Source organism: Schistosoma mansoni, chromosome 1 (genome assembly GCF_000237925.1).
Source record: "Schistosoma mansoni strain Puerto Rico chromosome 1, complete genome".
In the NCBI taxonomy this organism is placed as follows: Eukaryota; Metazoa; Platyhelminthes; class Trematoda; order Strigeidida; family Schistosomatidae; genus Schistosoma; species Schistosoma mansoni.
In genome coordinates, this window is record NC_031495.1 from 31,514,378 (window position 1) to 31,541,123 (window position 26,746).

Here is a 26,746-nt window from a genome sequence, read left to right on the forward strand (position 1 = left end):
TATGCAAAAGCTCTCGAGCTTTGGTATAACAGGTGCTATACAGGAATGGATAGGAAGCTTCTTATGTGACCGCAGACAGAGAGTGAGAGTCAATGGAACTCTATCCGAATGGAAACCGGTCAAAAGTGGTGTACCCCAAGGCACCATCTTGGGCCCTTTACTTTTCCTTCTGTATATTAATGAACTACCTTTATTACTTAAGTCGTCGACGTTATTGTTTGCGGATGATGTTAAAATCTGGAGAACAATAAGAAATGAGACTGATCGTTGTTATCTACAAGCAGATTTAGACGAATTAGTTAGGTGGGCTCATGATTGGGGCCTGGAAGTTAATTCTAGGAAGAGCGTGTTCATGCACATCGGGCACGATATTAGTTACCACTATACCATTAATGGTAAATCTCTGCCACGCGTTCATGCGCATAAAGACTTAGGAGTAATTATAAGTCACGACTTAAAAACTACAACGCACTGCAGTGCGGTTGCTTCCAAAGGCTATCGCGCGCTATGGTCGCTTCGCAGAGCATTTAAATGCTTTGACGAGGATATTTTTCGAATTTTATATCCCACCTATGTAAGGCCACACTTAGAATACTGTATCCAAGCAGCTAGCCCTTGTCTGATAAAGGATACTAAATCGCTTGAGCGTGTCCAGCGTGTAGGGACAAAATTAGTAAAGGGTCTTTCCAAACTCCCTTACGATGAGCGTTTAAAACGTCTAAATCTTTTCCCCTTATCTTATCGTAGGACGCGAGGTGACCTTATACTGGCATTTCGTATCTTTAATTATGATCTGGGTGTTAATATGTCTTACCTTTTTGCTCCCTCCAGCACTAATAATCTCCGGGGTCATAGCAAGAAGGTTCTGAAACCGTGATCTAATAAATTAAAGGTGGGGTCCCGTTTTTCTCATCGAGTGGTCAATGACTGGAACGCTTTACCAGAACAAGTGGTATCAGCACCATCAGTAAACATTTTCAAAAAGAAGCTGGACCTTCACTGGAAGGAAATCTGTCAGGATTAACACAGGTTCATCAACCTACTATCCTTATTACTGAAGACTGAAGACTGAAGACTACCATTTATTATTTTCTTCCAACAACTCTTCATAATAAATGTTATTCAACTGTCATTCTTACCTTAACATTTTTCATTTTCCTTCATAACTGTCAGTTGGACAATTATCTGCCATAGTTCTTATCAAATAACTAGCCCGAGTATTACGCGACTCTTGTTACTATTTAAAATCTCGAGTCACTTCACGATATGCTGCTTATCATTATTCTACAGACTTTGGTATTTATCATACTGTTGTAGATGTGAGTGTCTTAAAAAATTTTCTCCTCTGAATTCTCCTTGCTATTGTCTAAATGCCCAACGGATTGCTTTAATTTATCATAGCTCCTGACAAAGATATTGGATATTGACATTCTTTTCACTTGACCTTTTTTGTTCCCGGGACTATGGTCGGCTTCACGTTTTATTTTAGCGACGGATGGTTGGGGGTATGAGAGGTGATAATTTGATGATAATAACACATCTATGTTTGAAGCTGCAAATGCTCTGGTACTCTTCTCAGCAGTCATAATTCATCCAAATATTTGGTGCATAAAGCTGTCAACTTTGCCCGTACCACTACTAAGAACTAATGTAACCCGTCATTTTCGTGTTGGTTCAGATATAACTTTGAAGTGTGGAGAAAATCATCATCTAAACCCAACTCTTGTCTTGTGGCTTGACCCTTTGAATAAAACAACGTCTAAAGAAACCATATCGTTAAGGAATGCTAGCATTGCGCAATCTGGGGAGTATTATTGCCGATTGTTTCTTAATGGAGACTTGAAGTACCACCAGTCATTACTCGTCGTAATACAAGGTAAGCTAAGTACCTATGTAATTGTTAAGATAAACCGTTCTCTCCAACGTCTATTGTCATCCAGGCACTATCTGAAAGCTCAATGAACGTATCATGGGTCTTCGGAAATAGTCAAAATAGTCCCATTTCTCTTCATACTGTCTATTTACATGACAAGTAAGTAGTTTGTACACCGCGTTTTTGAGGCGCTTAGCATACTGACAAATAAATTTGTGTATTTTCTACTTAGGACAATATCTTTTCCAAGGGTGATAACATAGCATAGCATTTCACAAAACTAGTGTGTTACCAGTATTCAATAGTAAGGAACTCTCAGCTTCTAAAGACTTATCTCAATAGGCCATTGAACCTTACTTTACATGTAACTGAAATACTTAGTTCGAAAATAGTATATTTTCCCCATTTTTTTTCGAAGAATTGCTCCTTACAAACTTTTTGGCGAGTTCATTACCATTACCCTCATCCTAAAGTTTAAGCGTTTCCGTTAACAAAGTGAAACTAGTGAATACCAGCATCAGCCAATAAATCAGTCTCGGTCAGGAACCCCGAAGTCGGACCAGGCTCGTTGTTAATTATGCTTGACTGAGTTACGAAGGTTTGTTTGATGAGATTGTGGTTTTCCTTGTGTATCGACACTTCCCGACAAATCGTTGTCAGTAAAAGACCACTAGCTAGCTGTCCCGCCTTAGTTTGGGGTTTACCAGTTGCTGATCTCGATTTCTCCGAGGATCTAACCCAAGGCGTAAGAGCATTGCAGTTGGTAGTAGTACATTAATCCCATACTTCGATTCGGTTTTCATGGTTTCCCCGTCACTGAAAAGCGTCAAACTAAGACGAAACAACCGCGAAATGCTTCCTTGTTTTCAAAGAACCACTAAGCAGTATTGGTTTGTGAAGAAAGTTATCGTGTTAGGAAGTGTGATAATGCCTCTTGGCAATGATGACAAGTATCATTTGTTCACTAAAAATGCTTGTCTTGTAAAGTCAAATTTAAAGATAAACTACATTAAAAAGGAGTGATATTGCGCATTACTTTCAAAACGGTTCAATCAGTTGAACCTAATTCCGTCCATTTTCTCGAGTATGCATATCATATCTTAATTTACGATTGGTATTTGGAAGTAAGGACGAGCTCAAATCCAGGTAGGCAGAATCTCCTTGATGGATAAAACCATTTTGCCCTCCAATATCCTCGTTGAATTTGAAAAAAATATGTAATTACTAGTCTCCATCTGATACATCGGATGATCTTATTTACTAACACTCGCAAACGTTCCTCGTTTTCGATGTCCTTGCTATGGATACATTTGTCCAAAAGTAGCCAACGCTTCAGTCCAAGCTACTAAAATCAAAATAAATAACTAGAAATCAAGCTATGCATTGTATACAGACCATTTTGTGGGTACTTTGTAAATTATTGGCAGTCGGGGTGGTTTACTGGAGAATCACATGCTTCAGGAAAAGAAATATATAAAAAAGCTAATGATAAGATTTACTGAAAGGTAATCATTGTCAGTCTTGTAACCACAATATATGGTGTCTAGTTGTTGTGCTAACCAGATATTTCAACTTGGACTGATTCATATATGTGCCTGGTCCTACGTTGTAGCTGACTGACTGACCGGTGTCTAGTTGTAGTAGGATAAAAGCAGTTCCAATGTAGTATTATCTGACAATCCAGTAGTTTAATGTGATAAAGCAGCCGGACTGAATAAGTTTTTAAGTTTGAATTGGTTACTGCTAACCAGGAAGGCTGAAGGTTTTCATAATTTTTAAAGATGAATGTACTGATTCTTACTGTCTGTTCGTCATTTGACGAAATCAATATATACGTCCAAGTAGTGTAACTTGCGTTTTTTGCACTCCACAATGTATTCGGAATATCATCTAAAGTTGCTGATTCAAGTTTTGCTCACCAGCTTTCGTACAGGTATAATTGTAAATCTATTTATAAGGTATCATAATTTTATTTTTCAGTAACCAAAAGATTGCCGGTTATTCATTTTATTCAGATCCATATTAATCGTTATTTAAGGTTAACATTGTAACATATCTGTACTTTCACCCGTGTTATCGCACCAATAAAAACGATAATATTACAGCAAGTTCATTGTTTGTTTATCAGAAGAAATACCAAATTTATTGAAGTAATAATGGTCCACTATTTACTTAGCAACAAGGGAATGGAAGAGAATCCAAGCAACATGTATGTGAGGGCATTTGTTCTCATTCAAAGCCAACGTTCAGTATATATCAGCGTATTCCCGCTCGATTGTGCATTAACCTGTTTTACGGTGCTTATGACTGACCGACCGATCGATTTCGTTGCGTCTAGTGTTTTATATATCTGTAGTCTTTATTTACTTTTAGAAAGTAATGAATGAGGTGGTTGTAGTAGTTTCTCATATTCTTACTCCAGGGATTATGTTTTAAACACTCAACCACAGATAAACTTTATACTTTATTTACTCAAGTACAAACAGACTTGTTGTCTGAATTCAGACGGTGCTAAATCTATTACGCGAATGTGTGTGATTTTCGGAGCATATTTTAAAATAATTTGTATGCAATTTCGAGGTATTTTTATCTGTTCAAACCAAAACATTTTTTTGCAGTAATAGCCTAGTTTTACAAAAGAACGTATCATCCCCTCTGTCCAGTACAACACTTCATAATTTGAAGCCCTATACTTGCTACACTTTGTACATTCGCGCTTTGAATGACATTGGTTGGAGTGAATTCAGTAAACCCAGTCACTCACTCACTCTTCCTGGTTTGCCCGTTGCTCATCCAGCAGTTCACATCATCAATGTATCTAGTCACTCAATTTCTCTAGATGTAGGTATCGCAACTTTAAAGGACGTCATTCAAGATAATGTCAAAAGATGTATAGATCAAGATGCTCGATTTATATCGTTACTACATGGCCCACTGGTCGGTTACATTGTCACGGTTGCTACAACTCAGCCTTACAAGTTTGCTTCAAAAACTTTATACAATGCATCTGGATCTTACTCTCAGGTAACTATTTTTTCCCCTGCTCCTTAGTGTTTCTTGGTTCCCGATGTCATTCACTGTAAAATTCCTTTTCTTATATTGTGAATTTTCAAGGTAGTTGTTGTAAATCACAAGGAGTGTTATTTTTTTATAATCTTAATAGTACTCTGGTCATAAGGTAATACAAAAAGTTTGATTTTAATAAAAGAGTTTTCCTAAGCATACGTAAGTTGTACTAAGTTAGATTCATATAAGCGTCCAGTGTTCAGCACTTCAACTGTATGATAGATAAGCATTTTCAATCTGCTGTTTGGTTTTCCTTTGTAATTCAAGAAATCAAATGGGGTTATTATCCAAAATTGATTCTGAGTTTTATTGTCTGTTGCTTCACCTAGAGGCAATTAAAGTCAGTAAAAACACTCCTCTAAACTCATCTTTCTATGAACTTGATGTAACTATAAATTTCAAATATTTTATCATTTTAGATTGTAGATATATCCCATCTAAAGCCATACACACGGTACAATCTGTCGTTCGCTTTTTATAATGGTCGTTTTTCTGGCCCGTTTACTTCTCTGGTTGTTTCAACTACAGAAGGGATTCCCGGGAAGCCTAGGATAAAAAATTTTGAAAGTTCATCCAACTCATTGTCAATTGACTGGGACAGTAATGCTGATGCAGTGGGAAAAATACTTGCCTATAAATTGGAAGTAAGTAGTAGGTAGTGTAAATTCGTCTTTTTCAATCCTATATCAATTTAACCTAGCGTGTTTATAGTAACACCACTCTCACGTGGCCACGTTCATTCAACTACTGCCAGGGAAGTCCTACTGACTGCTTTCTCGCCGCGGGGGTGTTTACAAAATTGAGGAGACGAAAAGCGGATGTCCGGCGCCGTAACCGGGTCGGTGGACACGGAGGGTCCACCTAGGGGAGTTGGAAAACTCTGATTCCAAACCAGTGGTGCAAATGGGATCCAGTATCCTCAGCGAACAAATGGCGTATGAACCAATTGTTGGTCACCGGCTACCATGGAACTGCATTTCCTTACGTTGCTCCACTGCCTTGTGGAACAGACTTTTAGGTCGAAGGCCTCGGGTGTGGCCACACCGAGAAAACGTTCTGCTTCGATCTGTGCACCCGGGCAGTATTATAGCCTACACACAAATCAAGTGACTAGTGTGGCGCAAATGTATTCAGTTCCCCTTTGTACCAATATTTATGTTCAAATAAATAAATAGTTAGGTCTCCATGCTTAGTAATATAGCATTTACAATTGGCTATCTGATTTCAGATAGAAAGCAATTAACAAGTAGTTGAATAATATCTGATTTGTCATATATATATATATATATATATATATATATGACTACGAAAAGACGCTGTTAAACAGTCATCTATGTGGGCAGTAATTGAGGTGCGAAAACAAAGTTGTGATTGGTTTCTCCACAACAGTATCACATATATTGGCTCATTAAATCAACTGCCCCGTGTTCTCAGACTGTAAAGTGGAAAATATAGGTGATGTCTGAACTACCTCACGGCAGTCTCATTCGTTCCACAAATTAAGGATATTTGTTTAGGAAGTTTACCAATGTATCTGTCTTTTATGCTACTTATGTTTGCTGGTATAAGTAGTATGTAGCACCAGTCGGAAGTGAAATGTCTGCGAGCAGGTTTGGAAGATTGAAATGAAGAGAAGAGAGAAGGAAACTGAACGCGATCAAGATAAAAACAGGAATAAAAGGACGATGAGGCTTATAAGAGACAATTCAAAGATGTGCAAGTGATGTATTTGATGTATGATTTTCACATTTTACTAAACCACTGTGATTATTTATTAAACAATAACTTTGTCTTCTTCACCTGAGTGTTTATTCACTACAATCTTGTTCGTTCCGAAACAATAGTGAGTTTATGCTATGCTCCTAAATTCCACTATTCCCTTAATTCCTCCATCACTCTTTAGTTATTTCGAAGAGAAGTGCATGGTGATAGTTCTAATTTATTTTCTGTAGATGAACATTTCATTCCTTTGTTTGCAAATCAGATAGTCCTACCATGCGATACTAAACAGGTCACTCAAGTTCTTTAGGTTTATCTCAAAATCTGATAGGGTTCGGGATAATTATTCTAGTTTGTTCGGTTATTGAAAATAATTCTAAGGATACCACGGTATTGTTAAGTGTTTTTCGACGAATCTGGGTTTTATCGACTGTACAACGGTTTTCGGTTTTTAATCCCACTTACTAGCTTCACACGTGTTCCAAAAACGATACACAGAGTTCTAAAAGGTTAAAAACTGTTCAGGTGGATTCAAAGGAGTTACAGTTTGTGTTTGGGAATCTGGATCACAACACCTGCTACATCATTCGCGTAGCATCTGCTACAAAAGCTGGGTTTGGACATTTCAGTGAGATTGAAGTTCGCACTAAATTTGAAGGTTGGTTTTCGCCTGCATTTTGTTTTATGAAGAGACTCAAGTGTAGTATAAATTAACTTTATTAACAATAATCTTGAGACATACTTTTCAAAGAATATTGTATGTTGTGCAACCAACTTTTAAAATTACTATAATCCAAACTTTTTAAATGGAACTTACTGTTAATCAGACCATATTAACTAAATGTCTGGTTTATATCAAGGAACAGATTGATAACAGTACTGTACTATTTTACTATAAATTCAAATAAATGCAAGCTTTTAGTAGCTTTCAGTTTCTGGTATGATGACAACTAGCATTATCGTGCATTTCTATGGTTTTTTTGCTGGTCGATAAACGTTTCCCTTTGCCTACTTTTTTATGAAAAGTTTCACTAGAAGTTTCTCGAAGTACCCCTAGGTATCGTATTCAATATACTTTTAAATAATGCTTTGTAGAACCTTTAGACATGGGTTTTTTATGCCCTGGAGTTCTAATAGATTGATGCCAACAATAACGTTTTCCCACGTTATCTATATTACTTATTCCAATTTCTATGAATGAATAAAAATCTATGTATTACTATTAACCAAGGGGGGTTTAAGACCATTTTAACATTATCGCGACAAGATATCTTTAGTATCTTTACTGACATGAAATAAATTGGGTTAAACGTTATCGTAACTACTTCGTTTCAGAATTTTGTTAAATAAATTTCAGCTCCATCGCCACCTGTTGCTGTTGGCGCTTTTCTTTTGGACACCAATGATATTTTGATTAACTGGACTTGCTCAAATGAATCCTCATCAATACTAAAAAACCCACAGTACTTGATCTGTTGGCATTTTCACTCCTTTCTTTCTGAACAAAAATGTTTGCTTACTCAAACATCAAGCAAAAAAGAATTGGCATACTGTTACTGTGACCAACAACAACAATTTCAATGGGTAAATATTTAGTATTTTTAAAGTATCTGTTGTCCCTTTTCAATTCATAGAAGTTTTTTCGTGCGTGTTTTTCTATAATTATTAACAGCGTATGCAAGCAAGCAATTTTGAATGACTTTCGTAATTGTGATCCCACTAAGTTATTCTGGGTGACATGATTCAGAACCGATCACAATTGTGTAGGTGTATACATTCTTTGTATCCCCTTAGATCGTGAGATTAAAATTGCTTTATACCTTTGTTTCTGCGAACTAATTCTTTCTTCGTGTATTATGTCCTTATACACAATCTTTCTTTTATATATTACTACCATTGAAGTAACTAATTCTATGAATTTGGTGTTCTTGGGCTAATTAGGTATGGCAACTTGGACCGATTCATATATGTGCTTGGTCCTACGTTGTAGTTGACTGACTAAGCTACTCATGTTTCAGTTTCGTAGTAGACTGTAGGCCGCAACTTTTGAGATGCATAGATATTATTGCCCAGTTCTTCATCTTTATTTAAGTGAAGAGAAACCTGAATGTATGAATTAGTAGCTAAAATACGTATAGTCTTGTCAAAAAACTTTGTAAATATGAGTTTTTAAAAATTTTTATCCAGCTGTAAAGGAAGTCTTACTAACATTTTTTTTACCTGTTATGATTTTTTTCTTAAAATCAAACCTACCATCTAAATTATCATGTACTACTTTGATTTGTATAGCTCCTATTTAGTGTAAAACATTAAACAAAACACCATACTTTATTATCGTACAATCGACAAAGCCAACTAAACATAAACGACGTACAGACTGGTTTAATTTTGTTCTCATCTAATTTGTCACATGTGAACAGCGAGAAGAAACTTCTCAAGCCAAGTAGTAAAAACTAAACATTATTAAAGTTCGAACGGAATAAGTAGAATTGAAAGGTGAAGTGTATAGCGTAAATTTATGCTAAAAACTTGGGAACAATTAAGTTAGTCTGGGCACTAAAAGATAGGTTTTAAAATGCAACCTTTTTATTAATTTCGGATTATAGAGATAAACTAAACTTCTTACAGGGTGATCGAAAGTTATTAAAGTCGAGGTAGCAATAACGGTATGTAAATACCATAAAAAATTCGAGACAAGTTATCCGGTGCTCGTCAGTTTCAAACATTATTAGAGTAACATGCCAGTCAGTCACAACGTATCGCATCCCGAACATGCCTGCATTGTTGCTTACAGTAGTCAGAAGACCCTGAATTTTGTCAGCGTCTTCACCAAATGGAAGTATGTCATCGGCGTATTCTAAGTCAACAAGTGAGTCTCCTGGTAGAAGTTCAACCCCTCCAAATTTAGATGAGGAAAGTGTTATTTCTAAAAGCACGTCTACGATAAAGTTAAACAAGAATGGAGAGAGTGGACAGCCCTGACAAACACCACTTGAGGTAATCAATTCTGGTGACAGTTCGCCATAATCTCTAACTCGTCCAGTTGTGTTCGAGTAGAGAGCCTTTATAAGGTTAGTGTACTTTTTTGGTACTTCTTTCAGTGACAAGCGCTGCCATAGAACCTCATGATCAACGGAGTCAAATGCCGCCTTAAGTTCGGGAAATACTACGGTTGTGGGGCGTCTGAATATGTGTCTATGTTCTAGGACCTGACATAGAGTGAATATCTGGTCTATACAACCACGTTCAGGTCGAAAACCAGCCTGGTTTTCTCTAGTCTGCTCTTCACGAGCTTTGGTTAGGCGTCCAAGTATTATTGAAGCTAATATTTTAGACACTATATTATTCAAACTGGTCCCTCTGTGATTGTCACAGGAGGACTTTTGTCCTTTCTTATAGACTGGCACAATCAGTGATTGGGACCAGTCAGATGAAATTACGTCCAGTTCCCAGATTCTACCTAAGACCTCAATCAATCTCGCTGCTAGTACTGGACCGCCATCCTTAAAAATCTCGGGTAAACCTGTCGGGGCGTGCTGCTCTCCCTCGCTTCAGATTTCTTATATCTTTTCCAAACTCGTAAAGAATTGGAGGATTTACATTAACTTGCCATTCAGGTCGACTGGGGATCGTGGGAAGTCGAAGTATGGCTAAAGGCCAGTTGAACTAAGCTCTAAAGTGTTTAGCCCATTGATCCAATCTCCTGGATTGAGAATGAATAATATGTCCATCTTTTTCCGAGATAGTTTCGCTGACAGTTGGGTGCCTAATACCGGTTTCTTTAGTAAGTCTGAATAGTTGTCTGCTGTTACCTATTACCAATGCCTTTTTCATCTCTCTTGCTTTCGCTACCCACCACTGTTCGCGATCATTGTGTAGGCTTCTTATTAGCCTGTGCTTAAGGTGACTCTGCTCTTCGTTATGTTCAGAGCCAGATGGGATGAGTTTTCGAGCATCTGTCAGTGCGATAGATGATGCTCAGAGCCAATGTTTCTCCCTAACTTTATGGTTTACCGCACTAGCAGATATCACTGGCGTTTCGACAGCTTTTCGGATGTCATTCCACGCTGTCTTGTGGTGGGCACAACTTACATGGCTGCCTAACTGTTTTTCTAGTTATTCGTGAAATATGTTCTTAGCTTGCCTATCATTAAGTAGAACCCTTATAGGTTTCCTCTCAGTGTTTTACTTACGTCCAGTAGGATTCAAACAGGTACGTGCTCGCACTAGAGCATGATCTGAATCTAAACATGTGCTCCAGAATGGGCCACAGTTTTCTATCGAGCCCCTCCATCGGTGGCTGATAGCGATGTGATCTAATTGGGTCCAACGTTGGGATGAATTCTGAGGTCGCCATGTCAAAAGATGTTTTTCCTTGTGCTAAAAGTTGGTATTCGCAAGAAATAGGCGGTTATCTGAGCATAGCTGCAACAGATGGTCGCCATTATCTGTTCTTTGAGCCACGACACCATAAGATCCACCCAGGTGTCTTTCCCTTTCACTTAGTTTACCTACTCGAGCATTAAAGTCATCTGCCACTATTACTACATCAGAACGCCTAGCTTTTCGTAGAAGGTCAGAAAGTTTCCTGTAGAACTCATCTTTTATATCGTCTGAGCTGCAGTCAGTGGGAGAGTAGGCAGAGATGACGAAGAGGCAACGACGAGTTCCCCTATCTTTCCGAGTCCTTACTGATCCTTCTAGTCGGACAGCGCATAGACGACTGTCTACTGGGATCCAGTCTAAAAGGGCTAGTTCTGCCCTAGGACTTAATGCTATACCTACTCCAGCGAGGTCATGAAAAGCAGCATCAGGGCTTCCAAATACACGAAGCGTGTATCGAGATGGTTCTTTATTATGACATGGTGAGGTCAAATGAATGACACTACTCAGATCTCGTATGCGCGTTTCAGAGACGCAGCACACATCGATGGTGTAAGATTCTAAAGTCCTAACTAAGGAAGCCTGTTGTCCTATTTGGCACAGTGTCCGGACGTTAAAAGTTCCTACATGTAGTTTAGAGCGTAGTTTCAGGAGACCAGGAATAATGTTCCGCGTACTCGAATCGTTTGCCCTAGCGGTGCGAGGTGATAAAAAGACGTGAGAAGGGTTAGTCGAGGAGATAAGAGAGTTTCTAGGAGGTGTAGGAAGGATTTGAAAGTGACCAACTTGGTCTCGTGTGTAGTTATGGGTATGAGGGCATTTATCACTTCCCTGCTGCCCACACCGTGGAAGGGTATTTCTTGAGGGACCTGAATGGGAAGTTGGATTAGTGTTGGTCTTAACGACCTGGGAGCGTGACCTCAGTGCCCAAGGGACAACTGCTTGAGGCCGGTCACGCACGGCCATTTTGTGGGGGATTTTTGACACGTTAGCTCCGTTCTTCAAAGGGCCTTACCGCCGGAGACGGAAATCCGTGGGATAAGGTGAGGCGTGACACTTTTAGGGTCGACCTTCCTAACCCCTTTTTCCTTGTGAGAAGGCAGCATCGCTGCAGATGCTGGTTGTCCGAGGAAAACACCTTCCTGTTGTCACACCCCTCTACAGCCAGGAGTACGACTTTGTTTTTGAAATGGTTGTTATCTCACGAGTCTTTTCACTTAAAAGTTCCAGAGTACCAAGACAGTAATTGAAAATGTCCAAAAATACGTTAGTTCTTTACCTTTTAATCACATACGAACGAAAAATAACGCATTCCTCTTTTAATCATATGGGATTATGTAGCTTGGATTTGGTGAAATAATATCAATTGTAGTAAATGTTGATACTGTAGTCCTCAAATTTCGCGTATACTGTCGCTAGGTACGCATCTCTGTTTATTTTTGATGAGTAGCTCTTGTTTGCAAAGTTTGGGGATCAATAAAGTATTATTAACGATTTTCGAACAGATTTGGGTGGCACAGAAAGTTGGGTATTATGTTAAGTCGATGTATGTGTCAACAGGCAATAATACCTAGTAGACAAGATATCGTTCCAATTCTTTGATCGGTGTTCTCAAAATTTTTTGTACTTCATTCGATCTTAATTATTTCTGTTGACATTTTAGCTGAGGATAATCAGACATGTCTTATTTCTTAAAGTATTTTCTGAACTTAACTCTTACGTAAATGAACCATCCGTATCTGTTTTCAGACTGTTATCCCATTGTCCGTGTTTAAAGAGGCGAAATCTGGTCGAATTATCTTTACTATTCGGTCCAGTGTCTCTCAAACAAATTGTACTGATTACGTAAACTGCGAGATACAAAGTGAAAACTCAAACGAAATAAGTTTAAATCTGTGTAAGTATTTTCAAACTTCATATTTATACTGTTTTTTCGGTACGCTCTACCTTGCTAAACGAAGTTGCAGTGTCTATCAAAAGCCCTTAAATTTCTTACATTCATCATTGAAATCAATATCAGTTTCATCCAAATACTGAAGCTTCTTTGAACCACTTCATTTAGTGTCGACGTGGACCATGTTTAACACTCATTTCATTCGTATAATTTTATTTATTTATATTTCATATAAGTTTAATTCACTCTTTTTTCCATTTTAGCTTCTTCTACACAAAGATATTTTCATACAACTCTAAAATATCATCTCAAGTTAGATAATATTGCAATTGTTGGGATAGTCTCTATTACTCTTCTGGTTTTCTTCTGCGTGATAATTGGTGCATGCTTTGCTAAGTGCGTTTTAGTTGAATTAATTCAATTAATTTTTTAAATATTTGACAAAATCCGATTGAGTTAATGAAAATTTTATTAGTTTGTACCATATCAGTAAACTGTTTTTTCTCTTTCCTACAGCCAATAGGACTTAAGATATCATGAAGTTAATTTTTCCTCATTGTAATACCATATCTTCTTACTTTTTTTAGTCGAGTTCATTGTTTCCTTATCATGTGTCGTGAGACGGGTTCTTGTTATCGCAAAACCGATATATCAACTAAGTATAAACGTATTGCACCATTTCATCTAAGTAAAAACACATACAAAGCTATTTCAAGCAAAGAATTTCGTGCCCATGTTAATGCTTGCCATGCTGATGATGATGCTGGATTTCAAGCAGAGTTCGAGGTGAGTTGCTTAATGATTTAAACCTGTTAGCACTTTGGTGGTTGGGACTCATTAAATACACGAAGTTGGATTTTCAGCTCCATTAACATTAATTGTTGACGTATTCATGTCTATTTGTCTCCAATCTTTAGAATTGAATTCAGATCTTTTTCACTTTCGTTACATACAGATGGATGTCACTGTTAACATTAAAAGAAATCTTTTTATCTATTCACGTTTGGTGTGTAGTTTTTTATTAATAATAAATACAATTAAATAATATATTAGTACAAATAAGTAACCATATCCCAGGTCTTTGTGTTTGTATCGCTAAGTCTTTTCTCCACATTCATAAATACATTCTCAATTCCAGAAAAATTATATATTATGTTTGCTTTTATGAGAATTAAACATATTTTTATGGAGTGGTAAAGCTGTGCTCTAAACCAAAGCCTTACCGAAAACCGGTCACATTTATAGGGTAAGATGGCTCAGTGGTTAAACTAATTAACTTCTTACAGTTGTGCTGCATGTCAAAATCCGTTCTACCTTCTTTGATTTGGTGAACTTTGTTTAGTATCAATAAACATGTGGCTCAAAACTGAGTATATAAAACTACTTGATAGATGATTTAGTCATTCTGGTGAATCAACTTTAACCTAGACAATAAATTATTAGCTATTATTATTAGTTTATTTCGTATCTTTATTTCTAATCATACTTATTATTAAAGTATCAAAATTTCTTTTTGAATTAGTCGTTAGAACAAAATGTGCAAACAAACTGGTCAACTTCCGTTGCTCGTTCTTCAGAAAACATCGCCAAAAATCGATACTCCAACATTTTGGCTTGTACGTTCTTAATTGTCCTCCTTAATGCCTAAATTACCTATGTATTTTGTTAGTCGTTGTATATTAATGGCTGCATTTCATGGATTGAATGGGGCATACACTAACTGAAATCTGGAAGAATAATATTAGTGCTATTCTCAATAACTGTAAAGTTATCGATTGTTTTCTCCGACAGTTTTCAAAACAATTCCCCATCACTTTCATTTAGCGAATTTTTCTCAAATACATCGATCATTCAGCTTTTATGTTTTCCGATCATAACGCTTTTCAACTCTATAGACTTGAGAATGTAGTAGATCGTTTATCTGAGTTTATAAATTCACGTGGATTTTCAGTCGTCTTCTTGTCGCAGGAAATATTTCGCTGCAAACATTTCAGTGTCAAATTATTAGTTTCTCTGTCAGTGTTCATAGGGTATCCACCAGTAAAGTGTAGTCCTGTACATTACTTCATTAAGATTAAACATTGTATATTCTTGTAATGTATGCCCTTGTTGTAATGTTGCAAATATAAAAAAGCGTATACATGAAATTAGTCGGGATTGATGGTTACCAACTTAAAGTTAGTCTTTCTGTATTCAAATAGGCTAGTTATTATTAGCTAATTAAATAATTGCCAGAATTCTGTCATCCTTTCATTACATACATTTTTGTACGTAGTAGCGCTTTATGATTTGTTCAGTGAAAACATCTGAAAGGTTTCGTAGAAAAAACTGTTGAATAAAATTCATATCATGACAGACTAGATTCATTTGGACCGACTTTGTCTTTATATTAAGGATAATATTGATAATTTGATGTTGCTTTTTAAAAGTCCGTAGGTTAGTTTCTGCTAATGTGTAAGTAGTATATTTTTTAAAATATGCATTTAAACCCTTTTCAAAGATACTCTTTATACCATGTTTTGATAACTTCATCGCTTTTTTGGAAGGAGTTTCATGTGTTATGTTTTGATATTTTAGATGATCACTCGAGAGTTATACTTAAGGAAACAGGCAGTAAAAGTGATTATATCAATGCAAATTATGTCGATGTAAGTGTAAAGTACTTATTAATACCCTTCTCTCAATATAAATTACTAATCCTCTAACAGTTTATTGATAATACTGTCGTCATTTGGATTTTGTTGTTTTTAACGTATCTCATTTATTACTCATCTGCATGATGCTTATTCACTTGTTCTCGCATACTTGTAAAACATAAGGACTACAAAAACTAATTTCTAAAATGAAAGATTTAAGATTAATTTTGAATGTTGATCTACGTGCTTTTCGTTTCACTTCAGCTGACAACAAACCGTGTACTTGCTGTTTTTTGTGAACACACGAAAGCTATGTTACTGATTCTGTTTGTAAGGTCCCTTTCTTTCAAATTAAATAGAAAATAATACGTCGTAAAATTTCCCATGATCGGTATTTTGTTTTTATTTCTATTACTTTCCTTAATATATCTGAATCTATATCTAATGTAGCTCTTTAGTTCCGTATATAGCACTTTAAAAATCGTGCATATGAAATCCACTTGATTCCCCACATAACATCATTTTTAGTGTGTTTTTTAGAGCTCTTATTACCGTCTTTACACATGACAAAGGTAGGCGCTCCTCAAAAGGTTAGTATCCTAAAGGTTATCTGACACTTGAACTAAATCGGCGAAAATAGAGGGTCCCACCTATAAGTCCTATCGCGTAGATGATTTACAGAATATTAAAAAAAGAAGTAGCAATTTTTTCTACTCATTACCATGGGGAAAAACTCATTACTTTGTAGATTAGAAGCTCACATCCTTTGGTTTGAGTCGCTAAGCAATATAGTAAACTTCACAGAATTCATTAGATATTCCTGATAAGGAATACAGATATAAGTTTAGCGAAGAGTTGATATTCGTATTCTGAAATTGGAGTACTGATAACAACTAAAACAAATGAACATCTTGTTAACTACTTCTTGTACAGTCTCCTGTTAGCTTATACCTGTTAAAGTGCATATTTTGACTTTATCGCTATATTTTTGTCATTTTGAAAATAAGCTATTTATATCCTTGGTACTTTACATAATCTTCATTTTTGTTTTATACAGGGATATCATCGTCGAGCAGCATATATCGCTGCACAAGGTCCTATTCCGTCTACTTTCGATGATTTCTGGTTGATGGTGTGGGAGCAAAATAGCAATGTCATCGTTATGATATCTAACTTCGTTGAACGTGGTCGTGTAAGTTTATCAGACAACGATTTACTGTTTTTACTCCAGTCATTTTTTAAGTTGTTTTATATTGTTTTGATCTAAGAAACTTGTCAATTAGAAAATCTTATAGTATTTTATGGTACCCATCTGTTGCTATTTCATGATGTAATGTTTTTTGGGGAGTTTATATGGATCTGATTTATAATTAGACCACAAGCATTTTATTCAACACTCCTACTAGATGACATTTTAATGAAGTTTTCGGTACGGAATTGCAGCTTTGTGTATACTAAATAAGTAGACTTGTATAAGCGAACATTTATAATATCTCAAATTAAACTCTCCTCCATACCTTGAATGTTTTCTTGGTCTGTATCTACCAAAGTTTCAGTATTTAGTGTACATGTGTTACAGACAAGTCTTTTCAATTATTGAGTTTTATTTGAACACTCAAAACATAAATTGAAATCAGTAAACAAACAGTGAAATTCAATTCTCACAGGAAATGTGTAGTTGAATCAAATTTCTTATTCCTATTTAACGAATTTGTTATGAATAAAATGGTAGAATATTTTTGAAGGCTATTCTTCAAGGGTATTTTTCTTTGTTCTGGAGATCCTTACAACCTTCATTGTGATTTTTCCATTTACTAGGATTACTTTGTTTGATATTTTTTGTTGAGATCATTTATGTGAGTTTCTTTAATTGTGATCGCGTTTTGCTTTTATTTCGTTCTCATTTATAGCGCAAATGTGACAAGTATTGGCCCAGTTCAGGTCACCAAACGTATGGGAACGTTTCAGTTCGTATGATTTCTGAAGTTGTACGGGCTTTCTTCACTATCCGAGTGTTTAGTGTTCGACATATCAAGACTAAACGTGTAAATTTCAGTTTTTATTTAAACGACCAATAGGTTCACATTTTTTGAAATTAAATTTTTCATTTCATTATGATTTTAGAAAGTTTGGGTAAAATAAACGGAAATACGGGAATTTGTTTTCAAAAGTTCAATGGATCTTTAGTTTGAAATTTTATGTTGCGTATAAAAAAAGGAACTGGTTGGTTACTACTACAGTACTAAAATTTAATGTACGTAATAAACTAGACCACTCATCATCGTGGTACATATCGTTAGGTTCTATTTGTTGATTGATTAAATTATGATGAACGAGTTTTCACATACACTTATTGTCAATGCATGTCTGTGAGATAAAAATCTATTTCACTCAACATTTCTGTCATGAATGTACGTTGAGTGTCCAATAGACTCCGTCTACCTAGTGATTTCTTACATTTTACAAATATATCTAGGTATTCATTTCAAGTAATGAGACGTATTATATATATATTTTTTTTAGGGTTCTAAAGATCGTTTAGTTTATCACTATCAATACACAGATTGGCGAGATTTTGATGTGCCTCCTTCCCCTCTTCCGGTTCTCAAGTTCGTAGAAGCCTCGGTCACGCATTGGACATTTGACAGAGGTCCTATCGTTGTCCACTGCAGGTACTTTTTTTTGCATTTGGTAAATATTGTTTAATGCATGTTGATGTAGTAAAGTCGTTTTCAGTATATGGTGTGGTCTAATAATGAAGTGTTCATCAACGGATATTTTAAATACCTAGATATGCATTAAACCTTTTTCCTTTAACTTCAATTTTTCTAAATATTAGCGCTGGCGTCGGACGAACCGGTACTTACATCTGTATCGAAAGTTTGATACGGCAGCTGAAGGTAGAACAAGCTGTTTCTGTCCGGGGGTTTCTGGAACATATTCGCCAACAGCGCATGAAACTTGTCCAAACAGAAGTAATTATCATTTTTTTTGCCGTACCTATTTTTTGTACGAATCGTGGTTGGTATAAATAGCTTTTACTCAGCTAGTTTTATTATTTAATTTTTCTATGATACTGTGTTTAACACCTTTGATCATTATAATTACTTCTATGACTGTCAGTTGCTCTCATTATGATTAGGCGACAACACGACTATTGTCAATGAATTGGTAATTCACTAAGTATTCTCTTTATTTTCCTTATTATATTGATTATTTAGCAACAATATGCTTTTATTCATGACGCATTACGTGAGTATATCCTTTATCCGTATCATTCAATTCGTCCGCTGAACTTCAGTGATTACCTGCGGCATTTATATGAACTAGATTCAACAGGTACATCCAATTTGATGAGACAATTTGAAGTGAGTGTTTACTTTACCAAATGGTGGTTGTATTTCATTACTCAGAATGCTTAATATTCATTCATAACTCAGTTATTTAAATGAGTATTTCAGTCACGTTAGTATTACTAAGTTAATATATTGTTTACTACTTGAATACCTCATTGTAAGAAAATACTTTTTTCTTTTTCCAAGATGTGTATGGATTTCAGATGTGATTCCGCCGGTTCTTTGCATAGTGGAACTCTGAATGTTGACCAAACGAAATTACCCTATTGTTCAAGTAGGTAGATTGTTCTTTCAATTTATAAGCTAATCACGTTTTCATGAAACCTAATTACATATATCATATGAGATCATCCATAAATCAATCAACTAATTTACTGTTATAAATTAATAAAAACAACTTGGAACTTGACCTGTTTGTGTAATAAATCATGCTGTGACATCAACGACTGATAAGACTACTTTGGAGAATTATCTTATTGTATAAAGTTTTCATTTTCTTTACCATGTTTTGATTGTATGTATCCATAATTATGTTTCTTTTTCTAGGTACTACTGATAGTTCAGGCATTGATTCATCCGTTCTTCATGGTTTTTTGAATGTTTGTGAGTATATAGTTACTCGTCATCCTTTAGGTAACAGTGTAACTGAATTTTGGAAAGTAGTTTGGGACGCTAATTCTTCGTTAATTATATGTTTGTCTGATCAAAATTTGTTGCCATTTTGGCCTGATGAAGTTGAACAAGTTGGTTTTCCTTTTTATATTATTATTATTTAATAACATTCATGCTTTTGAATAATTAATGTAGTTACTATAGATCTTTTCGTATTTTTCGATTTCGTTTAAGAAATTCACTCATGGTTTATAATTGTCAACTGTATTGTTTGTATGAACTTGTTAATTATTATTTACATCTCCAGGAGCATATTCTTTAAAGTTGTGAATCAAATTAAACAATAGTAAATGTTAGAAATCAATGCATGAAATCGTACTTTCGCAACTGAAATAGAATATTTCGGTGATTTGTTTTTTATACAGTCTTGTCTTATTTACGTATGAAGCAAAGTGAAAGGTCGGTAATTTCTTGTAAGTGGGAAATCTACTTGATCATAGGAAAATATGCATAGTGTATGTTAGTTCTTCGGAATTCGTTTTTATAATTGATCTTGCATAGAACAGACGTGGATAAGCTGATTTTTAAATGTAAACTGAAAACTTCTATCTGATAAGTCTTCTAATTGAACTCTAGATTCAGTTCCTAAGCTATTCTAGTAACCCCCAGGCTAAATCTACATAGCGGCTTGAACACAAGAGAAAAGGCGCGAAATATGGAAGAGACGCCTTACTCCCAAGGTTCGTTTATCTACAGAAAATCTAGGGTTTTTATGGTATTTTAGATGGCCTTGGGTTTCCGGAAGATTCTAGAACACTACTAAACATAGTAACAGTATAGGTAATCATCCAACCAGAAACTCGACATGTTACTTTTCACTTTCTAGATGTTTCCGGCAAAACTTCTAGTGGATGCTGGTTGGATAAGATGTTTCTCAATGCTTTCGGAGCCTTTTTTGGCTTTTTTCGACAAGTTTTCTGGATTTCCCCCAACACCTCCCCCCTTTAAAAAAATAAGACCCTTTCTTCGGGTCTACTCGCAGCTTGATAACTGGTTTTCTACGGCGTTCGGACGTTCTTGGTATCCAGCGTCTATGAGTGTCTGTTGGGGTTCCTACAGTTGGAGTATGTGTAATTATCTCTAGCGGAAGACACACTTGACTATCTACCGTATTTAGCGTTCTTTTTTCTCTGTATTTGACTGATGTGTCTAATCTACTATCGGAAAATCCCACGCGCTTTGTACAAAACATTTTCCCATTTCTCTTTTCAATCACTCCTGGTTTTCCAACTATTTTTCCTTAATGTATGACTTAACAACCCACTTTAATAACTCCGTTAAAACTCTGGATATTCTGTTATAGTCTGCGTTCATCCATCGGTTTAGATGGCAACATGGTGTCGAATATAGTTCGTATGCTTTTCCGAACATCACTTCAGCAGGAGACTTTCCATCTGGGACGTTAGGGTTAGGCGTAGTTCTATAAGCTGTTAAGAATTTCGTAATTACCTGACTTGTCCTCTCGCCTTCGCCTTTCAGTAGTGCTCTTTTGAATGTGTCCACGAAGCGCCCTGCCTGTCCATTTGATTGAGAGTGATAGGGTGGAAAGCGCATATATACAATTCCATTAATGTTGCAGAAGTGCTTGAGTGATTCTGCAGTGAATTGTGAGCGGTTATCGGTCACTAAAGTCTCCGGAACTCCAAAGCAGCTAAACAGTTCAGATAACTTGCCGATCGTTTCACTAGCTGTGCAATTTGCCATGGCATAGACTTATGGCCATTTTGTAAGTGCGTCCACTATGTCGAGAAACGTTCTTCCTCGTGTTGGGCTGGAGAAATCTGCGTGCAGCCTCTCCCAGAGACTTGGGTTTTTCCTGTTGTTGTGGTTCACACTTCTTTGGACTTTTAGCTGCTTTCAGGCACGGCGAACAATAGCGGCATATGGTTTCGATATCTTGATCCATTGTAGGCCAGTAAGCATAGCTTCGAGCCAACGCTTTCATCTTATTAACGCCGGGATGGCCGCTATGTAATTGTTTCAAAACCTTGAGGCGTAATGTTTTTGGAACAACAGGGGTATTGGGTACTGATGATTTTCTAGGGCTTCATTTAACTCGTTTGAGTAATCGGCACACAAACGGATGCTACCATTAGTCTCCTTTACTACCACTATCGGTGCAACCCATTCTGAGAAGTGCACCGGTTCACTGATCCCACAGACGTTGCGCATTATATTCCATAACTAGTTTATCTAACTAGTGAGGATTTGAAGTATATCGTATTTAGCAAGCCTAACCAGCTGTCGCACATATTAAACAAAAAAGAGATTAGTGATAATTTTTCAGTAGACTTGTTTTATTATGGAGATTCTCCTGGGATTAATATTACTTCTCATTTGAAGTGACCTTAATTTTTTAACTGTCAGTGGTAGTCTAGAGATAACAGTAGATGTTTGCTTTATTCTCAGGCATTCCGTTCATAAACTACCATACACGATAGATCCACATATGTACTTTCGTGTTCATTAGTTGATTGATATTTGAATATACACTTTATATTTATATTTTCAGTTATCATCGTATTTTACTCTTTATTTAGTTTATTGTCTCTATTTGAATAATCGAATAATTTTAATTGTAAATTTGGTCATTTTTAAGCTAAACTTATTATGCTTTTTCTTATTCAAATGACAGACAAGAACAATCGGTTGGTTGCATATAAATTTTGCTCGAATGGATCAGTGTAGTGATTCGTTAGTACGATTTCAATTTTTATTAACATCTGACCGAGAAGATTATGCACTAGCATGTACCCTTTTACATTTTAGTGCATGGCCTTCTATTGATTTAGAAAATCCTCATGAATCAAGGATTGCATCAGATTTGCTTGAATTGGCAACGCATTTAGAAAATGATAATTCGGAATTCTCAAATTCTTCCGCTCCTATTGTTTTAGTAGATAAGTAAGTTTTCTTCAATGCACTTTTACTAATCGTCTATTTTAATAAGTTCTATTCATGATAAACAAATAGGGTCAGTAAACTATTTGGATTCGCTGGATTATTCAATGTGTTATAGCCTGTTGCCGGCAATTGTTTTATCTTGTGGCCGCCAATTAGAGACCAGTTAATTATCGATCGGACCAATGGCACACGAAACCCCTACGAGCAGTCTAGAGTGCTTGTCGGTCCTGCTTCCATCTAGCCCAACCAGTCATGTCCAGAGCACCAATAACAGCCTCTGCAATATGAATCATTTATTTCAAACATAATTGGTTTATATACCAAACAGACAGACCACATCGTACCATAAAATAGAAAATAACATTTGTACAAGATTTAGCTAAATGTGGCTGTGAATAAGGGAGATAGTAATTGATAGACAGGGCATAATTCAAGAATGATAAGTCACATAACAATAGTTTATAGGTCAAAATAAAGCTTATAATAAGAGGGGCACGAATATGAGTTGTTTAGTTAGTTAACAATTGTACGATAAAAAATATATGCATAGTATTGGTCCATAAATGGATATCAAAGTTACCATCCAATATTGTTACCGGGACATAACACAATGTAATAATTAATCTATTATGAACTAAAGACAAAAGTATCGGTGATCTGTTGTTATAACTAATTAAAAACAAGAACAACGATAACGAAAACTACTGCAACTACATAGTTATCTTGGGATTCACATATTTTCTAGCTCTCAACTCTTCTGAAATATATTTAGTTAATTGGTTAACAGTTTAATAGTAAAAGACAATTATCTCTATTTACAGAAAGTAAGATTGATATTTATTGGGTGGGGAATCTGTACATTGAATTGTTTGCAGTTTGCATTAACAACCCCACCCCGTTAGCCGTTGAAATTTGTGTTTTCTTATCGTAATAAATTCCAAAAAAAATTTTCGTCACTTCATTCAGTATCTTTAACAAATGTTGTTCATTGTTTAGAACGTATAAATAGTCTGTAAAGTTGTTGATTATACTGAAAAAACACACTGAAACTTTCACATTTTTTACGTGACTATTCATTTAATCATAAAATTTAGATGAAATAAAAAACCCCCATAATTTTATTACAAAGATGTTTTCTTTTTGATAAATACTCATTAATTGTTAATCCATATAATTGATAATGATAATATGCAAATATATAGAAATTCGGTCATGTTCCTCCTTCTTCATCTTGTTATTGAATTGTATGAATAAATATAAAATCAAATAAATATACGTTGCTGAAATATATAGAGAAAGGAGTCTTTATGCTCATCCAATGTGTTAAATTCGAGTAAAGTACTCAATATTCTGAGAATGATCGTCAATATCTACCATACATTAGTTTTTTTCACATATTTATGTTTTATGTATATATGATTTTGTATCTGGATTTGAAGTTTTGTGTTGTAAGGTTGACAAATAAATAGAAATGTTCAGTGATTTTGGTACATTTCAATTTAATGACCGAATGATAAAACTATGTTCATTGAATAGTGACAGAATCAGCTAAGTAATTACTTCCACATGAAAGAATACCAAGTATCTCGTGTATCTGCTTTTCAACAATTTACATTGATATAAAACACCACAAATAGACCAGTCAGTCATCAATATAAAACCTAATACAAATGTTTATCAGTTCAAACCGCTACAACTTCATGTCAACACCAGTGAAAGAGGAAATTAACAAGATCAGAACTAAGGACAGAAAATAATTATCATTTTCAATAGAAATTATAATGTATAAATTTAGATTGTAGAATAAAAAGTCAATAAGGTAGTGGTAATACTTGATCAAGATTTAAAGGAAAAATAGAATTAATTGAGTTGTGGTACTGGGACTAACCTTACGTTATTTTATCCTTTTAACGTCTGTAACTATTGATTATGACATGTATTGTGCAAATCTTAATTTAAAATCCCCCTTCATACAAGACCAGCTAACATGGAAATCCAATTTTATTTTGTTTGCAATCTAAATATCATAGGTATTTAAGTATCTCTATCTGCTGATCTACTAATGTCAATTTATATACTACATAGTAAAATATTTAAAAAATGTCTTTAATCAAGTTGACTGTTTCAAGTTCAAAGTACAGTTTTTTGGGCGTTAAATAGCTTATCCAATTGGTATGATACTCTTATATAATAACATTGTTTTCTGAATATTTTCAGTTTGTAAAAAACGATTACAAAACAAAAAGCGGAACAAGTCTTAACTTCCTGTTGTATGCACATATTGCCAAAAATGTTAAATTTATGACTTATAACTCATTTCCAGTAATTACATAATTGATTTTATTTTCACCATCTGTTCAAAACTGAAAATATTCCACTTTATTGTTTCAGCACTGGAGGTTATCGTGTTGGCATATTTTGTGCAATTCGTATTTTAATTAGCCAATTTTTAAATGATCTTCTACTCGATGTATACTTTGTTTTCAAAATGTTATGTTTACAACGACCTCATTTATTTAGGGGTTATGTAAGTATTTATTGTTTTTTTTCAACGTTTGCTTTTCACTGTTTAATTGATAACTTGCCACTTGTCGCTTACAGTTAACTTATCATATTGTAGTACACTTTAAATGAAGATAAATATTATATTATTCCTAGTGGTTTGTTTATATCAACGTATTCCCTAAAAGTTAATTAAAACGTTGAAGTGAGTTACCCATCCAGATGTTGATACAGCTTGACAATACAAGATAGGTTTAGTTATATTTCTGTCTTCAGCGATACCAATTAAATTGCTCTTATGTTAATAATATACTTTATTTATTTTTTTATGTATGAAATATTTAGTGGGATTTGGAATTCGTGTATACTCTTATGCAATATTATTTAAAGAATGAATCGTCACCTTCTTGGCAATCGAATTCAATAGGCTCACGTTATGCAACTTTATATTATATGCTTGAAGGACGAGATAATTCCAGCAAAGTATCAACCGGTGACCAACATACATCTCCTAGGCGAATATTAGGTAACTTATTTTCTGGTCGACGTCGATTAACTTATCCGAAATGTCAACGTCCCACGCGAAATAATAACGATTCACTTTTGTTTAATGAAACTACTACTATTAGTCGAAATAATTCTTTTCGTAATCACAGTAACTATAATAATTCATTTTCACAACACACCAGTCAACATCTGTGCAACAGTATTAGTAATAGAACCTGCATATTTACGGATCCATATCATCAAGAAGAACCACTTTTGTCAAATCATTTTTCAAATAATCGTGGACATGCAGTATATCGTTTACTATCAAAACATCAATCTGTTGAATTTCTTTCATTCCAATCTATTAACAATCATAATAATAACAATAGAAAATATTTTACTGGGAATCAAATGGAATATCCCACCCTATAATTTACGTGTCGTACGTAAATATAAGCGCCGTAAAATTACTTCATAGCTACTCCGTTAAAATATGTTTAATTGTAAATGAGGATCTATATATTTATTGTCGAATATGACTTCTTTTTTTTAAAAAAGGTTTTATATTTTTTATTTCTTCAATGTTGTTACTTTGTTTACTAGATTACTTGTTTCACTTCTGTTATACCCATGTGCGCGCTTATTTTGAATATATATATATATAGAAAATCAGCATTTAACTTGGTCTGGTTCACTATTATATTTTTTCTGTTGTATTTTACTTTGTATTAATTAACCTTATATTGGTTATTATGACGTGTTATTGAAATTTACATATTGCTTTATATGCTTAATATTATCCTAGACAAAAGCTAATAATCTAGTCTACAAGGGAAATCAGCAAATCATTTTTCAACTGATCCTGATTAAACTAAGTGACTAATAATTTTGTTTAATTTACTGCTATTAGGGTTTTTCGTCTTAATATGGCATAATTATCTCCTGGTATCATGTATACCATCGATAGTCGAGTCACTGTGAATTATTCATGTTTGTGTGTATTACTTTGATCCCTTGCATAGGTATGTTGTCAGCAGTTTCAAGGATTTTTAGTTATAAATTCTTATATTACTAGGATAGCGATATTATCTGCGCATTTTGTTATTTATTTCCATTTTTGTTCAATCTAGTTTTTGAGTTTACTCTTAGATTACTTAAAGTTGTTGATACTGTGAAAAACTATCTCATAACTACTTTCTTTTTTATGAAAATATCTGTTTTACTATTTTTAATTTTACATAATATAAATTAC

The 26,746-nt window shown here is 35.0% G+C and overlaps 1 protein-coding gene across 1 annotated transcript; it reads left to right on the forward strand.

Annotated features, from left to right (window-relative positions):
* Nucleotides 1–1,854: 1,854 nt before the first annotated feature.
* Smp_152750 (putative receptor protein tyrosine phosphatase) lies at nt 1,855–26,746 on the forward strand. The gene is made up of 20 exons (XM_018794052.1): nt 1,855–2,032; nt 4,492–4,897; nt 5,359–5,583; nt 7,127–7,316; nt 8,016–8,242; nt 12,791–12,938; nt 13,199–13,331; nt 13,523–13,721; nt 14,458–14,551; nt 15,513–15,583; nt 16,629–16,763; nt 17,482–17,616; nt 18,095–18,243; nt 18,411–18,546; nt 18,793–18,939; nt 19,114–19,201; nt 19,474–19,670; nt 22,235–22,503; nt 24,895–25,030; nt 25,351–26,746. Exons 1-20 carry the CDS (start codon nt 1,959–1,961, stop codon nt 25,924–25,926), a joined length of 3,735 nt encoding a protein of 1,244 aa, XP_018648503.1. The 5' UTR covers nt 1,855–1,958; the 3' UTR covers nt 25,927–26,746.